The 15502-nt window shown below is 39.0% G+C and overlaps 1 protein-coding gene across 8 annotated transcripts in view; it reads left to right on the top strand.

Annotated features, from left to right (window-relative positions):
- cpeb3 (cytoplasmic polyadenylation element binding protein 3) overlaps window positions 1-13797 on the top strand; it is a 44660-nt gene extending 30863 nt beyond the window's left edge. For all 8 annotated transcript variants that reach the window (XM_027174881.2, XM_027174884.2, XM_027174878.2 and 5 more), the window contains 4 exons: window positions 4941-5059; window positions 5169-5283; window positions 5555-5736; window positions 7742-13797. In XM_027174881.2, the coding sequence (XP_027030682.1) occupies window positions 4941-5059; window positions 5169-5283; window positions 5555-5736; window positions 7742-7969 (644 nt within the window). In that variant the 3' untranslated portion in view covers window positions 7970-13797. The remainder of the gene's footprint in view (window positions 1-4940; window positions 5060-5168; window positions 5284-5554; window positions 5737-7741) is intronic.
- The last annotated feature ends 1705 nt before the right edge of the window (window positions 13798-15502 follow it).

The raw sequence follows: 15502 nt of genomic DNA, 5'->3' as shown, positions 1-15502 counted from the left end.
GACCGCAGAAGTAATTATATGGCACAAAGATTGTATTGTATTGTCGTACCGAACTAATGAAATATATAATGCTCATACTAAAGTGCCATTCAGTATGTAAAAATTGTAAAGTCATGTAAATACTTGACTGCATGGCATCTAGTTGTGGTAGACTAATGAATTGTAATCGTGTTATACAGAGGAAAGGTTCTCTTCGACTCTGTGACTTCCTCTTAAAGGTTCTTTCTCATGTCGAGTTTTTCAGTGCTAACCTTTGGTTCTGTTTTTGACATTGTCTATTATGAAAAGCGCTATATAAATAAAACGGAATTGAGTTCAAAATTTGCACTGATCAGATAACACCGAATATGGAACTAGATCACAGGAATTCTATTTCAATGGAAAAAGACTATTTACATTATACGTATAACACTTCATGCTAATTTTTTTAAATGGAATGACAGATTTTTTTTCCCTCACAGTTATTAATGCTCCTTGTATAAACCTTGTGAATTAAAAAAGCTTAAGCTATGGCAGTAGCATGCACAGACAGTTCTAGGCAAGCATGCTCAGAAGGCAAAACACAGGCTGTCTGTCTTCCAGACACACACACACACACACACACACACACACACACACACACACACACACACACACACACACACACACACACACACACACTCTGCAGGTGTAGCCGGTAAGGAGGACTGTTTGTGCTGGGTACCTTGAGTGATTGGTTCAGCGGGCGAGAGTTTGGCTTGGCCAGATGATCAGAGCTCAGCTCATGTGCCAGAACCTACGTCATCTCTTAGAGAGCTGCGCCATAACACTCCCTGTGTCATATCAAGGAAACACAGTCCTGGATGTGACTTGCATTCCTCAGCCTGATGCTAATGTGCTGCATCTGGGGAAGGCCTGAAAAGAATTCCTGTTCCCATTCCTTTCTATCTCTCTTTTCCATCAATTGCTCCTTTTTAGGAATTCAAAATCATGTGGCTAAAATAACTGCGTATTTGGAGCTATAGAGAAAACAGAAAGCGTCCTGGTAGTAGAGTCATGTGATCAGGAAGCGTGTGATAGGAAAGTGTTCCCCTGCCCTCCTGAGGCTAGCAGCAGGCAAGTCCACTGTGATGGATTTGTACTTCATCTTTAACTCCCTTAAACACTTTTATCTTCCAGTTCTGGGTCAAGTGATTTGCAATGTGTCCTCTGTTTTTTGACTAAAACTATTTTATGTCAGAGTGACCGTGTAACCAGCGTGTGTTGGTTTGTATTATATGCAGATTGCACAGCTGTGTAGAATCTGCAATAGCGTCGATTCCCTTTGTATCTTGCAAAAGTCTGTCCCATGTAGACGTAGGAGTCATCCAGCGGTCATTAATCGCTTCTTTTAATAAAAAGTGCAGGCTTAGCGAATGGAAGATCCTGTAGACTTCTCTATGACATGCAGTGTAAAACAATCACTTCTGTCTCTGTGTCTGAGTCAAGCTACCTACTCCAGTGCAACTGACTCACTGTCATGGACTCGAGCAGAACTTGCCATATGGTTCTTAGATATGTGCGCGTGTGTTTTAAATCACTTTCGAAACACAACGCAGTATCCAGTAAAATGCTAACTGACTTTAATCCCTATATACAGACTGGTGTGAGACTAACAACAGGCTACTTCAGTTTTAGCTCAATATGTTGCGTCTTTAGGCACTGGCAAAGATGGCAACGTTTCCACAACTTTCTTTAGAGCTGTGTGCCATTATCATAGTACTTATCTTTATCTTTGGGTTTCCAGTGCTAAACGTCTCGGTTCATTACTCACCCAGATCAGTAGATTAGAGTTACTTCCTCTCTCTCTCTTTGTGTGTGTGTGTGTATTTAAACTTATTAAAAATAAGTTTTATTTAAACAGGACAGTATAACATTTACATGAATTTTATATTTCAATTATTTGATATTACAGACTGAATTTGAATGTAATTTTCTGCATTAGTCTGTCTAGGTATAAGGTCTTCCCTTGTGAACCCAAGTAGAATGATATGTAATAATGTCTTTGTTTATTCTTTATTTTATATTATTTCTTTTTTTTAATTTTTAACATTTTGTTTCGTATTTTTATTAACGAATCACAGAAAGAGCAATCTTGCATATTACATTTTAGCGTTTTTTTTTTTAAACGAACCTTTGTTTGTTAATGAAAGTAATATTAATAACTATTTTTTTGAATAACAAAAAAATGTCATAGAAACAAAGGCAAGAAAATTCAAGCAGAGTCTGCAGAGGATCTGTCACACATTCTCAGAGTTGCTTGAATATCAGTTTAAGATGGTAAAGAACTTTTTTTTCCTTTCTCTTTTTTCTTTTTTAACAGTGCAGCTCTCTCTGACACTGTCCCTGCTGCACCACTGGCTGTCTCTCCTCTTTTAGAAGCCATGTTTTCATTATCAGGCTGTTTGTGTAGTCAGGCCATGCTTGCTCTCTCTGTACTTTGTCAACGTGGCTGTGTTTTATAACAGTCGTGTGATCGTGTTGTCTGCCACAGCATACTGACTTTAAGGGCTTTTTGCTTTGTGGTGTTGTGCGTTAGTTCCAGTTCTTCTTCGTACATGCTATAAATCTGAAAAGGTTTGTAGTTAGAAGAGCCCTCATCTACATCTGTGCATAGTTTAGCTTCCTATTTACAAAGTTTACTCACTGTTTTGCATGTAAATTAGAATGAGAGATTCCTGAACAGAAATAAGTCCCCTCATTAGGGGCTTATTACACGTACAGTATCATTTTCAAGACATATGCTTTGCTTGTTTTAGTCATGAACATTTGAATGTGGATTTTTGGATTTGTTTTTTTTTGTTTTTGTTTTTGTTTTTTTTTGTTTTCGTGTTTTGACGTATTAAGAAAACAAGTGCAATGTAAAATCTGTCGTGCTTCTAATGTGTACAAACGTGTGCTCTTGAGTGTTAAAGCTGTAAATCTCAAGCACACGCCACTGAGTGCGTGTGAGCATGAGTGCGTGTGTGTGTGTGTGTGTGTGTGTGTGTGTGTATTAGAGAGAGGGTACTCTGTGGTGGATCATCTAACCACCCTGCACACAGTAGCACAGCTGTTCTCTCTTACCAAATAGCCTGTGGGTTTTATGTTCACACATTTAGAAGCTTTACCATAGCCTTACACACACACACACACACACACACACACACACACACACACAAACACACACAGGGCAGTTGGACATGCTGAGGGTGGACACTATCTTGCGCCACTTGAGAGAATTAGATAAAAAACTTGTTCTCTATTCTTAGACTCTTCTCTTCAGCTCTTTATTTTTTACTTTCCTGTATATTAGTGTAATTCTTTAGAGCTTTGGGCTGATTTTGGGGTCCATGTCACTCTTCGACTGATTTATATAAAAGTTGTATGTATTTTGTGTTCATTTAATTTCTTCTTCCTGCCTCCTTTCTTGTTTGGACAGAACACGGTGTTCCTTTCTTCCCAAGTGGCTCCCTGCTGCCTTGGCCCTGATCCCCCGTTCTCAGACTGCAAGCTTTTAGAGTACAATCTCTTACATACACCCAAAGTCTCTCTCTCTCTCTCTCTCTCTCTCTCTCTCTCTCTCTCTCTCTCTCTCTCTCTCTCTATCTCTCTATCTCTCTCTCTATCTCTCTATCTCTCTCTCAGGTTTAAGAGTTATTCAGGATGCAGCTTTTATGGAATTTTATAAGATGTGGCCAGAAAAATGTAGTTGACATTTTTCCATAATTTCCATTTAATATATAATATCCCAGATCCATGTCAGTTAAGTGGTTCATGTGGTTAAGACTCTGGGCCCTTGTCCCCCTCTGCTCCATGTGTGCTGTATCATAGCTGACCATGTGCTCTGACCTCCAAAGGGATATGCAAAGAAAGAATTTCACTGTGCTGTAATGTATATGTGACAAAGTCTTCTTCTTCTTCTTCTTTCTTCTTTCTTCTTCTTCCTTCTTCTTCTTCTTCTTTCTTCTTCCTTCTTCTTCTTCTTCCTTCTTCTTCTTCTTCTTCTTCTTTTTCTTCTTCTTCCTTCTTTCTTCTTCTTCCTTCTTTCTTCTTCTTCCTTCTTCTTCCTTCTTCCTTCTTCTTCTTCCTTGCATTATGGCAACTAAAAACACTTACGCTGTAACCAGCCTCTCTCATATTCTCTTTCTTCAACATAAGACAAAAGATGACCTTCCCAAAAAACGTAACTTGTCAAGTTAACAAGAAAGCATCAGCTCCACTGTCCTCAGGTCTCTGCCTTGACTGAACACCTTCAGCTACTCAAAACTATAAATGATAAATAAACACGTTTAATATCCTTTCTTTTCTATTTGTATTAATCTCTCATATCCACTACTGTTTAAGTGCTTACACACACACACACACACACACTCTCACACATTCTCTCTCTCTCTCTCTCTCTCTCTCTCTCTCTCTCTCTCTCTCTCTCTCTCTCTCTCACACACACACACACACACACACACACACACACACACACACACACACACACACACACACACACACACACACAGCTCTTTCTTAGTACAGTGATCTTGTGATGTTTTTGCATTGCTGGTGCTTCTGCTGTGGAATGCGGACAGTAAAACATGACAGTTGTGCATTCCTCCGCTCGCACGGCCATAAACACAAACCTGCACATTCTGCACTTTTACACATGACCCTGAAGTTTGCTGGTAAATATTGACATGATCCCTTACAAATTGAGATTTCACTGGAAGATGGCTACTAAGATATGAGTAGTTTTTGAAATGGGTTTTTTTTCCCTCCCCCTCTTCCTTGTTCCTTCCATGCTTCTATTTTAATCAGTTTGTAGGGATTTTGGAGGATTTGTATCATAAATATAATTAGTTTGTTAATATACATGCACATATCCTTGGATTTGAACACAACTTACATTTTTCTTCTCTCTCTCTCTTTCCTGTTCTTTCTTCCTTATACAGGTTATGCCTTCCTGCTATTCCAGGAAGAGAGTTCAGTTCAGGCTCTCATCGATGCCTGCATTGAGGAAGATGGGAAACTCTATTTGTGCGTGTCCAGTCCCACCATTAAAGACAAACCAGTAAGTTAAAATCACTTACATTGTGTGTTTGTGTGTATATGTGTGTGTATATATATATGTGTCAGTGTGTGTACTCAGTACAGGCACTCAGACTCTCTCTGTTGTTCAGGTACAGATTCGTCCATGGAATCTGAGCGACAGTGACTTTGTGATGGACGGCTCTCAGCCTCTGGACCCTCGAAAGACCATCTTTGTGGGAGGAGTCCCTCGACCTCTGCGCGCAGGTTAGGGGAGGAGTCTGATTTCCTCCAGATGTGTCTCTATACTCAAATATTTATAGATATATTGTGCTTCCATAAGCTGATATGAGGCAACCTATGGGGAGCTGAGTTTTAAACTTTGTGTGTGTGTGTGTGTGTGTGTGTGTGTGTGTGTGTGTGTGTGTGTGTGTGTGTGTGTGTGTGTGTGTGTGTGTGTGTGTGTGTGTGTGCGTTTGTGTGCGTGTGTGCGTGTGTGCGTGTGTGCGTGTGTGCGTGTGTGTGTGTGTGTGTGTAGTGGAGCTGGCGATGATTATGGACCGGCTGTATGGGGGTGTGTGCTATGCTGGCATTGATACTGACCCTGAGCTGAAGTATCCTAAAGGAGCAGGTCGAGTGGCTTTCTCTAACCAGCAGAGCTACATTGCTGCCATCAGCGCTCGATTTGTCCAGTTGCAGCACAACGACATCGACAAGCGGGTGAGTGTTCGAGTGCATTGTGCTGATATTCTCTAGTAATATTCTACTTTCAGGTCATTTCTCAGAACTAGCAGAAAACCATTTCTTGTATTCTATTTGTTTATGAATTACATCACACATCGTATGAGTGTTTGTACATGAAAGATAGCTTCATGTACTGATGGGACAAAAGAACTGATACAAACATAAAGCTTTATGTTTCTACACACCAGCCCAGTCAACTGTGCTTACTTTCTCCAACCTGCAGCATTAACCTGCACCTTTAATATCTCACACTGACAAAGAAACAACACACTTTTCTTTCCTTGCCTACATTCCATCTTGTACGCCTTCCCTTCCTGCCTCACTCTCATACTTCCATCCCAAATATTTGATCACATACAGACTTTCACATCAACCTTCAGGATTACAAACCCATAACCAGCCAGTTTCCCCAGAGAATCTGAGGAATCTGTGTGCGAGTAGTGATCATCAGCAGTAGTGCATTTCAGGCAACATTTTATTATTTTGACAAAATAATTTGTATTGTATAATTATTATTCAAAATTCATGACGTTACTATGAGGGTTGATGTTATGCAGTGGTGCTGCTGGGGGTGTGTCCCTGGCAATGATCATGATTTGACTCAGTGTGTGTGTGCATGCACGTGTGTGTGTGTGTGTGTGTGTGTGTGTGTGTGGGCTTTGCGTGTGTGGGGTGTGTGTGTGTGTGTGTGGAGCCACTTATTCAGGCATCTGCTACACTCTCATTACCTCACAATCATTTCCTATTCCAGCATTACGAATGGAAAGCATGAAGCAGGCATGTAATCAGTTTGACCGCCAGATTCTGGACGACTGACAAACTTTTGTGCACGCGCACACACACACACACACACAGACACACACACACACTCACATTCAAGCTAATTATAGTTTTGCATGCATGTACGGTAAAGATGTCTTCTGATTTATATGTGTGTGTGTGTGTGTGTGTGTATCTGATCACCTACTGGCCGCTTTTACACTATTGTGTTCACTTCCGCTGTATTGTGGCTTTCTACCAGCAACTTTCATCCTACAGTACATGCAGTTTTTAGGGTCAGTGTAGCAGCACATTATAATCTGCATCTCCTCATTTTCTCCTCACTTATTTCTGTTTGCTGGATTTGATAAATCAACAAGGGGCAGGATTTAGTCTTTGAGGTATGATATTTAAGGAACGGCTGGGTGTAATTACTATTGCAGCTGTGTGTCGCAAAGGTGACCATGACATTTGATTTGGCTAAGTGATGTGACATTGAAGCAAGGTTCATGTCTGGGAATCAAATCATAACAGTTTTTTGGTTTCTGAGCCTGTAATTATAGAGGGATTGGATTAGAGGTTGGAGAGCAGATTTCAGAAGTGGTGTGACCGCAAAAATTGGGCTTCCTTCAGACTTCATGCAAAGCTTTCTGTCTTTTTGAAAGTTAGAACATGTGCTACACAGTATCTATAATGCAGATAAATAATAGGCTTTTCACTCCTCTCACATGAATATGTACCGCAGTGATCCCGGCTAAGTGCTTCATGATCTTTCCTCACACACCACCTCCTTATACATTAGCAGAACATTTACAGGTGAAACCAGCTCGTAGTTATCACCGTGTCTTAGGGCAAATGGAAGCCATATGCAGTTACATATAGAGTTGGACAGTCTAATGATCATTTCAGGTTTGGTTATTACTAATAATATTACTAGTGAGACAGCAATTTTAGCATCACAGCGAATTAACTAAATGTATGTGTTGGCATTTTTGTCTATTATTGCTATAATAATAATAATAATAATGCAATAATAAAAACGATAACAATAATAATAATAGTAGCTAACAACAACAACAACAATAATAATAATAATAATAATAATATTCCCTAAAACAAGAGGGCATACACACATTCTTGTTTTTTAGGGGTTGTTCGTATTCTTCAGATTCTTCATAATCCCATACCTGTTTCCTTTAACACTGCTGTCTGCTGCTTGTAGGTGGAGGTGAAGCCGTACGTGCTGGATGATCAGATGTGTGACGAATGCCAGGGTGCACGCTGCGGAGGCAAGTTCGCCCCGTTCTTCTGTGCCAATGTCACGTGTCTGCAGTACTACTGTGAGTACTGCTGGGCCAGCATTCACTCGCGCGCCGGCCGCGAGTTCCACAAACCGCTGGTGAAGGAGGGAGGAGACCGACCACGCCACGTCTCCTTCCGCTGGAGCTGATGGAGGAGTCACTCAGCCTCCCCACCACTTCTTCACTCCCATCATCCCCTTCACACCGACTAACCACCACCATCACCGTCACCACGACTACAACCGAAGAAAACATGGGTCTTCTTTTATCCTTTATTTAAAAAAAAAAAAAAACACAGCTCTTAATATCTTTGTCCATCATACTCTCTGCTAGTGAACATTCAGTAAGAATTTTGAGTCTTTTTGCTCAGAAATTTGCACTTTGGCATTCGTCTACACACTTGATGTTAGTTAGGTCATGACAATACTGATCTTTTTTCAAGTTTACTTCAATTTCCTCTTGATTTAGTCAGTCAGTGTTTCCCAATAGGACATTATTAGACAAGAGTGAGACTACACACACACACACACACACACACACACACACGCACATATATATATTTAAAAAAAGATTATATTTTTGTTTTTTTAATCTATCTATATATCCACCTAAATAATTCCTTTTTTATTTTTTTTTTATTTTTTTTTATTTTTTTTAACAGAGCATGCACTTGTTTTCAGAAAACCTGTATCATTGCCCTGAGTAGAAAATGTGAGGGATCAAAATTACCAAAGGTGAAAATATTTGACGACCTTTAGTTTAAAAAAAAAAAAAAGAATCTCAAATTCGAGTCCACCTATTTGCTCTCAATTTGAAAATAGTCCAGTTAATACCTCATGTGCACAATCAGATTTAATTTCCTTCGCATATAATATTTAGGCCTTTATTTATTTTTTTTATAATCTTATTTTTTTAGTGTTATGTACATATAATGCTGCAATAGCTTTTGCTGCTAAATCCATGGTATATAGATGTATACCATAGTACTTTATTCAGGCTGGGGAGTGGATGAGAGTCGGTTCGGCGCCTGGTTGGGAGGTGAACAGGCCGGCATGAGCGCGAGCGTCGGCCTCGGTGCGGTCAGCATTCGCCCCTGAACTGCATGTTTATCCAAATCAGGTCGCTGCATGCAATAGAATTTTCAGTATCAAGTCTATTATTCATCTTGGCCCATTTTGCACATGGGTAGACGAGGACACAGAGCAGGAAAGCGTGCAGGAGACCGAGGTGAGCGCTTATCTCACTCGCCGGTTGGTGTTCTACCTTGATGATCATCTCACGTCAAAAGCTAAACGCATGAACAGACGACTAAACTGCAATTCTGATTTCTAAGGCCTAGATGTAGGATAAGCCTTTAAAACTCTGACTAGTAGGTGAAGAACATTTTTCTTTTTCAGTGATTGTTATAATTGTGCAATTTTTTATACAGTATGTAGTTGGATTTGAGTATATGCCTAGAACTGTGATTCGCTTTAACTGTTCTTGATGTCTAACAAGTCCTGTGAAAACTTCATATCCAGTGTAGACAGTAGACACACACAGACACACACACACACAGTCTTCCCTGTCCTTTTGTTCTGTATACATTGACACACACACACTTTCGATAGTTCTCACTCACACAGGATGTGTACAAACAACTCCCTTCCCTAAAAACTCCCAACTCCATTCACTAGAACTAAAGACCACGTCAAATTTCGTCGCTTCTGCCTGACTAGTGAAGTGATTAGTAGACAAAAAGAAAATACTGCAGTGACGCGCGTGTGTGTGTGTGTGTGTGTGTGTGTGTGTGTGTGTGTGTGTGTGTGTGTGTGTGTGTGTGTGTGTGTGTGTGTGTGTGTGTGTGTGTGTGTGTGTTTTTCCCTCTAAGACCCACATAAAGAGTACAGACAGTGTGACTGCAGCACATTGGACTAACATCACCAGAACATTGTGTGCTTGCTGCGTTTATATATATATATATATATCTCTATATACACAGATTTTCCTGCAAAGCTTGAAGACTAGAACCAACCTGCTAATAACCGTGGTGGATATTTTTTTTAAAGACTACGGTATGGGCTTGAGAGAGGACGAGTGGGAGTTTAGGAGAACACAAGTATTGGCTGCTGAAGTGATTCGTATAAGAGCGAGACGGGGTTTTACAAGCCCGTGAAAGTCTCGAGAGTGAGAGCGGTGTTTCAAGGAACGAATCGTAAATCGTCCCGTCCCATTTTCCTGTAGTGATGTACGTCACGCCGGAAAAGGCTGCAGCAATCGTGGCCTGGGTTTTTAATCCTAAACCGTCACCTTTAGGATGGAACACTTTGTTCGCTTTTGGGGGGAAAAAATTATGTAAACAAGAGCTACTTTTTTTACTGATGGAATAAAAAACAACAGAAAACTAATCATGAATAGCAATGAGGATCCTTATGGACGTGAATTCTGGGGGGTTTGTGATATTTCCTTCCAACCCAGAAGGATTTTCTAGATCTGTTGTTTTCTGTAATAGACATTTGTTATGCACTACTCTTTGTATCTAGATGGTTAGCTATCAGTCAGCTATTTTTTTGTTGAGAGAGCGAGAGAGAGAGAGAGAAATCGAAAATTGTGTGCTTTCTGACTGACGTGATCTTTTGCAATACCTCAATTTTGAAATATAATAGGAGAGAAATCAATATTTTCTAAGTAAGTTTATTCAAAAACAAAATATATATTAATTTAAATTTGCAAGAAAATGATTTAACAGATGGTTAATTTTATTTTTGTCATGTTTATTTGCTTTTATGTTTAATTTTATTTTTTTGGAAAAAAAAAAAGACATAAAAAAAATTGCAACTGAAGGAGCTAGAGCTTTATAACTATAGAGTCAGCTGAAGTAGAGAGACGACCTTAACACGGCGTAAACGGAGAGAGCGCTTCGCCACCCACACGCCACAGTGTTAAATAAAAAGAAATTAAAAAAAAAAAAAAAAGTTCATACAAAATCCTACTCCAGAAAAAAAAAAAGACAACATCCATTAGGTGCTTAAAAAGTTAACTGACGAAACTTCCCTTGGTTTTGTATGTTTATAATCAGTCATTTACTGACCAGTGAACCGAAATTTATTTTTTTGTTTGTGATTTTTTTTTTTAAACAAAAAGCTTTTTTATGTTTCTTAAGCGTAGCCTGTTTGTTTTGTAAAAGCAAATTGCCCTACTTTGTTAACCTGATCTAATTTAAGCTAAACTGATCTTTGAGGGTTCTTGATTAAATGGAGAAAAAGGAAAGATTGTTCTTTTTTTTTTTAAATAAAAAAAATAAAAAATCCACACACACAAAGATTCAAACAGTTTCAGCTGTAACTTGATCGAAAGCCCCCAAGGTGCATCAGCAGCATGGTGGCCTTCTATTCACCTAAGACTTGAATTAGTCCCATTTTTTTAAGGCTATAACCTCGATTCTTTGTTGTAATGTGCAATACTGTTTGTACTGTTTGTAAAAAAGAAAAAAAATGAAAAGAAAAAGAGGCATAAATCTTTATTGCAGATTTATTTTCATTGCATTGTGATTCACTAAAATCATTTTCTACTGTGTATTTACCTACTCTACATGCTAGTACCTTCCAGTGGTAATGTAGCCTTTATACTGAGGAAAAAAAACATTTTCATTATTTTTAGAGATTTTTTGCAAAGATGAAAAGAATTAAAACATTTACATATTTTTTTCTTCTTCTTTTTTTTTGTTAATTTCATATTTCTTTACAGACTTATTTCTCAACCATTAATATGATATATTTCTGGGGGAGACTTTCATATCTGGTCAATGTCCTTAATATTATTTTGTATTTTTACTTGGAATAAATTAATTTTATGATGCTAATTCTTTAAACAATTTTTTTTTCTTTTTTGTTTTTGTTTGATGAAGCTGAGAACCTTTGTAATGTTACTAGTGTCTAGATTTTTGATGCGAAGCTTTGTGTTAACTCCCTGATGTTGCTTACATTAGTGTGAGAGCGATCTCAAGTATGGGGGGAACAATTCTCACTAGCAACTGATGCTTGGAATGGAAAATGATTTGGTAATGTATCGACTAAATGGGCAATAAAACGAAATGGCAGAAAGGAGCGAATGTGAGCTGAATGTTGTGATACGATGGGAGCCGCACAGTGATTTAACGACTGCTGCTCGAGTCGCTGCCACTGCTGAACTTTAAGCAATATGGCTGCGGCAGAAGAGAGTCACAACACCATTCTGAAAGCATTCACTCACAGATTCTCTGGAGATTTGTTTCCCAGCTGGAGCTGTATGTAGAGTAGAGGGCAGTGTTTAAGCCTGGGCCACATTAGAGGATAATCAAGTTGAAATTGTTTTCCATTTTCTTTCTAAATCTGGTCCTGCTAGTTTTCACTCACCAGCTCGCTCACTCTGTACCAAGTAGAGAGGGTGAAGGTGAACACACACCTCTGCTGAGACACAAGAAACCATCCTCTCAGTCAAGTGTTTATCTACCTTATAGCACATAAGTGAGCTCACAAATTCCCACAGTTGGCTAGTGTCACTGTGATTGATTGACAGGGGAAAGGGTGTATGCCACATATGACCAAGGGAACACGGTCAGTTTCACTCTCTCGACTCTCAGCACAGGTTGCTCATTGGGACTTGAGTTTTTGTTCTGATAATAGCGCGAGTATTTCTTTTTTATATCTTTTTTTTGTGCCAAGATGATTATATAATAAGATATAATATAATATAATCTGACCCCTTCTGACAAGTTCTCCAGAGTACTGTGATTAATCATAATTATGAACCATGCAACATTTAAGGCTCACTATACAGTAATGTAGGGCAAGACTCGCTGTTTCATTTCAAAAACACAACCCTGACATCATGCATGAAAGACCATGACAACTGAGCCACATTGTCGAAAGGTCATGTGGGTTTATTCTGAATTCTGAAAATTCCCTGGTTCTCAGAGCTGGTTTCATTGATTTGTGAGAAAAGGGTTTATTTCTTCGTCAAATCTAATATGGGGTTTGATGACCTGAAACATGATTCAGGCCAAAACATCTGCACCCCTCACATTTTTAACACTGAGTGAATAAATCATGTAATGTGACCCAGGCATTACTGACAGAACGAATGCAGAGGTCTTGAGGAAAAGCCTCTTAATGCTCTTCAGCCATCGGCTCACCCTGCGCTCTCGCCCTGCCAGTCTAACCAAATTTAGATAAATATTTAAAACGTATTTACACACCCAGTCGTCATTTTCAGATGTAAATGCTCCAGCTCTGGTGTTGTGGTCATCTCTTCTGCATCACAGTCAAAATAAGAACGAATGTCCTCTCTAGCTTGCCTTTTTCTACCCATCTGTTTTGGTCTGTTACTAAACCCAGGCTTGCTTACTAACCTCCTAATGTCGTCCTCCTGGAACATTTCTTTTGCTCTCACTGCGACTGTTGATCATTTCATCATTACAGTAGCTCACTGCGCTCACTTGGTACCCCTTGTTCTAAAAGGACCTTCAGATATAATAATGTCACTAAACAGCTGCTGAGGAACGAGGAGAAGAAAAAGCGAAGCCGTGTCCTGGTGACTGTTTCACACTGTTCTCTGTAGATGTCTATATATTTCCTGTACTAGATTTGGGTAGTTACTTATTCACCTGTGCTTCATGCTCATTCTTCATGGGTGGTTCTGCAGCCCACTCTGTCATGTTGAAAAAAAAAAAAACAACTATATCTATATACATGGAGGATTGGTTTCTTTTTCTAACTTATGTTTTAATTTGAACTAATGACAGGTTCGATCATGACAAGATTTTGAGATTGTTGACTTGGACCTGTGCTTGTCTAATGTTGTAGCTAAACTGTGATTTAAAAAAAACAACAACAAAAAGATGGAGGGCAACGCTGCTATTGCTTACAACTTGCTTCAGAGTTTGTAATTCCCACCTTCATTATTTCCCTCTTTTCTGTACTAATAAGCAGATCTTATTAAACATAGTTGTATGATGCTGCGACGTGTGCTCATCTTTAGCATGGACTCGGTGTTCTCCTGTAACTCTGTTGCATGAACATACCTTCTACACCACAACATGGATCATTTGCATCATGTAAATTTTTAACAAATAAATTTAGAATGTTTGTGTATTTAGTAGAATGCAGGCTGAACCACACACACTAACCACTAATTAGCATTTCCAGTGTTCACTGTGCGTTTAAAAATTGTTTAAACGTCTGGCTTTTTCTAAATAAATAAAAAAAAAATCACTTCACTCCTGAAAACAAAGTCTTCCAGGCCATTATACAGTAAATCCCTATATAAACCTTATATAAAAGCATCATGAATTGGACAACAAATAAATAAGTGATTAAATGTGCCACATTAAATGTGTCTCAGGCCATCCTTAAAAATATTTTGGCTTGCAGGAACAGTAAAAAAAAAAAAAAAAAGTTACATTTTGGTGATGGTGATTACGCAGGTATGACTTTAAACAAATTAGCATATCGTGACGTCACTGACTGGGTCTTCAACCCGTGCCTTCGGGCGCATCATTGCACACTTTTTACAGAACCAAGTTAAAGCGGTGTCGAGCTGTTTTAATGCATTTTTTTTAGATGTATTATGGTGCCCGAACCCGTTTATATTATTTTATTGCGTTTGTATTACTTGTTTGAAGTGTTAAAAAAAAAAAAAGGTCGGCCTTAACGCAAATTTACAACCGGCAAGTCGGTCGGACTTAAAGCTAAATAAATAAATAAATATCGTTCCTAAATTGACAGGTCGGTCGGGTTATGGCAAACGAATATTTTTAAGGATGGCCTCAAGAGATAAAGCGTGAACAGCCAGGCATTGAAATGGCACCACTAAAAGAGGATCTAAACAGAGTACACATTGATCACTCCCATACACACACAGCACTTATTTACCAATAATCTAGAGCAGCACATAAAAATGCACCATTATATACACCACTGAGACCTAACATTAAAATAACGCCACCTGTAAAAGGATGGGATATATTATGCAGCAGTTTTCATCGTGAAAAGTTCCAATGGCTAGATGACTGGATCAGAGAATCTACATAACACAAGTCTCGTGATGTATTCCGAGTATGTCATGTACAGTTGAGCTCAAAAGTTTGCATACCTTGGGAGTATTTGCAAGATGTGTGCCATTGTGAAAACATGAGTGAGAAGACAAAAATTGATTTCTTATAGGACTCAGGTTACTATGTAAGGCATAACAGAATGACACAGTCATCAAACAAAACAAAAAATGAAAATAAGGAAATAATCCCTGTTCAAAAGATTGCATTCCTTCAATTCTTATTATAGTCCATTGCCTCCATTAGCATCAATAATGGCATGCAGTCTTTTGTAATAATTGTGCTTGAGGTCCTTAATTCTCAGAGGTGGTACAGCTGCCCATTCTTCTTGGCAAAATACCTCCAGTTCCTGTAAATATTTTGGTTGTCTTGCACAAACTGCCCGTTTGAGATCGCCCTAAAGTGGCTCAATGATATTGAGGCCAGGAGACTGTGGTGGCCTCCAGAACCTTCACCTTCTTCTGCTGTAGCTTATTGGAGGGACAACCTTACCTTGTGCTTCAGATCATTGTCATGTTAGGACATCCGAGAGCATCCTATGTGCGGCTTTCATGCAGTGGAATGAAATTGTTGCCCCAAAACATGAGATCCACCATGCAAAAACAATTCTTTT

Source organism: Tachysurus fulvidraco, chromosome 4 (assembly GCF_022655615.1).
Source record: "Tachysurus fulvidraco isolate hzauxx_2018 chromosome 4, HZAU_PFXX_2.0, whole genome shotgun sequence".
NCBI classification, from domain to species: domain Eukaryota; kingdom Metazoa; phylum Chordata; class Actinopteri; order Siluriformes; family Bagridae; genus Tachysurus; species Tachysurus fulvidraco.
The sequence above is the reverse complement of the archived record's forward strand: the minus strand, read 5'-3'. Positions and strand labels throughout refer to the sequence as shown.